Below are 2,518 nucleotides of genomic sequence, written 5' to 3' on the forward strand. Positions count from 1 at the left end.
ATTATCTGGGTGATCGCAGAGTCTTGAGTCTGTGGAATACTAGTCATTTTTGCACAGGGACGAAACGTACAGGAGAGACCTCCGAAAGATGATCGAATCGCCATTTATGAATCTTATCGGTGGCCAGGATCGGGTACATAAGTTAAGCCATGACCAAAAAGGAAGAGCTGTTTATGGACATAGAAGGGGAGCATAATTCAAAAACCTCACGTAGTCCAAAATGAGTTTTATGAATTAAAGCACATAGCCCGAAGATGAATTATGTTCATTGTGAAAGAAAGTCAGTCAAATTTAAAAATTGAAACATCTGTACTGAAAATTGGAACTGACTGATGTGACGATTGATCTCTTCGTACGCGACGTAACCGCTGTCTCGGCATGTTTGATGTTTACGAGTTGTACGCAACTGCGAATCTAGACGGCAGGGCGCCTAGGATGCTGTAGTTCTTGCTAGTGGGTGTTACGTGCCAGGGAGTTAAAAGTCAACTTGCGCATTCCACGAAGGTAAGAAAGAAAGCCTGAAGAGAAAAAAGACAGAGAAATCTAATCTGCAGAAGACAGTGAGGTGATGAGGCAACTGGAACATGCCCTCATCCCAACTTCCCTTGCCATGCAGTCGTTTAGTCGCGTGGTTATGGTACCCCTCTTGTTACTAATTTCCCTTGCAGAAGAAATCATAATCCGCCACTTCGTAACAGTGGGCTATAATCTCTACATTCACTATTTCCCCTCTGAAACGCCGAAGGCAAATGGCGGGACATCTGCTCTCCTTGATATCGTTGTAGAATGTCTATTTAACACACGACTTTTAACCTTAAAATTGGGCCCTGCTACGCTCTTTTCCATCGATTGACCTCGTTCACATATATAGCTGTTGCCTCAAGGGCGGAGAGAAGAAGATACGAGTTGAGCTTTGGTTTCTACAGTGTGACCAACAAATTAATGGAGTTGTGATTTTGAGAATATTGTGCGCATTTCATATAGCTTATTGAGATGGGCCTAAGAATAGTACGGATCTCGAAAGTCTATAAAAGAAGCCATAGTACCATTAAAACCCCATGAATCTCCAAATAGAAACATTCCTTCATCAATCTTCTAACATGCCAAGCTCTCGCTACGACCTCAGAAATTTGGGACCATCACCTTCTATAGCCCAAAGATCAAAGAGTAAAACGCCAAGCTCCGACATCATTGCGCAAAATGATGCAGACGAAACAATGTCAATGATTTCGCTTCAAGTGCTTCGCGAACTATCAAATACCCAAACCTTCTATGCTCTGAAAGACTTGCAAAGGTTCACGATAGCGTGTGGCGAGGCGACCAAGATCTTAAATGCAGCACTGGAAGAGTTGGCCTTCAAGCTTTCTGAAACCCTGGACTCGGCTAGTCTTATGAAACCGCTCCAAGAAATGGAATGAACGTCTTCGCCGATAGTTCTGTCGCCAGATGTATAAGGATCGCGTATTCTTACCGGACTACTTCCCTATTTCTTGATACCTGTTTGCATGGCATGTGATTCTGCCACTCACCACAGTCCATAGCTTAGGTAGAATCTCTCCCCCTCAGCAATCTCACTCCTCATCCTCCTCACACATCGATATTGCTGCCCCTACCGTAGCCGTATCTCATCAATACCGCTCGAGATAGTCTAGGAAGACGTTTTTAATTGCAAAACATATTACGTGAGACCTCTTGGTCACATGAGATTGACAAGACAGGGCTAGTATGCCAAAACGGAAGAAGAACATATTGTAATATAAGACCCTTTTCAAGAACTATACAGCGAGTTGGCGGCCTGCCTTACCACGATTTTAAATATGATCGCCGTACAAATTTGTTCTTCCCTTGCTCTTCGTCTTTCGTTTCCCTGTGCCTATTTGAAAATTGACCCGGCCCGTAGCTATAAGATTGAAGATGATCTAGTACCGTAGTGAAGTTATTTGATAAAGTGACGGTAAAAGTCTGACATAATTCCACGCAACTTGTCCGTCCCCAGCAAGCCACCGAGCCGGGCTTTAATGCTTCAGTAACAACAACGCAAGGCTTGTGCATTCCTAGATAGCCACTACAATGGCAAGCCATTTCCTGTTCCGAAATAACCCACGAGAACGTTTCAAATCAATAGTACATAGCGTTTGTATTGTTGTTTTGGTACGAAAAAAAAGATAAATGAGGTCTCTAGACAAGTAGGCTGCATAGCCTGTGTTGATCGAATGATTGAAGGGGGCGAAGCCGATGAGTTGAATCATAGTTGTGAGCAGTTCCGTGGGAAGTGTAGGTATATAGCGTTCCAGTGCATGAAACTTGTCTCGGCCTTTTGCTAGCCATGGTGAGCACCCTTTGCAATTAAACGATCCAGCAACGCTATATCGAATCTGAGAGAGGGAGTTGTCTATGGGTACAGTACTGTATTAGTATCCATTCGTTCCGCGGCAGGGATCCAGAAGAGTCCGAAACTCCTCCACGGCCCTCACACGGCCCGAGTACTGTACCGCACATGAGACCCGAAGTAATATTA

At 44.2% G+C, this 2,518-nt stretch overlaps 1 protein-coding gene across 1 annotated transcript; it reads left to right on the top strand.

Moving 5' to 3' along the window:
* Window positions 1-1,100: 1,100 nt before the first annotated feature.
* Window positions 1,101-1,418, top strand: N7539_008598 (uncharacterized protein; the record flags this gene model as incomplete). The annotated part of the gene is made up of 1 exon (XM_056938193.1): window positions 1,101-1,418. The coding sequence occupies one exon, from the start codon at window positions 1,101-1,103 to the stop codon at window positions 1,416-1,418; it is 318 nt and encodes a 105-aa protein (XP_056786575.1).
* Window positions 1,419-2,518: the final 1,100 nt, after the last annotated feature.

The sequence above is a fragment of the Penicillium diatomitis genome (genome assembly GCF_028827545.1).
Source record: "Penicillium diatomitis strain IBT 30728 chromosome Unknown utg000013l_segment0_segment0, whole genome shotgun sequence".
Classification (NCBI taxonomy): Eukaryota; Fungi; Ascomycota; class Eurotiomycetes; order Eurotiales; family Aspergillaceae; genus Penicillium; species Penicillium diatomitis.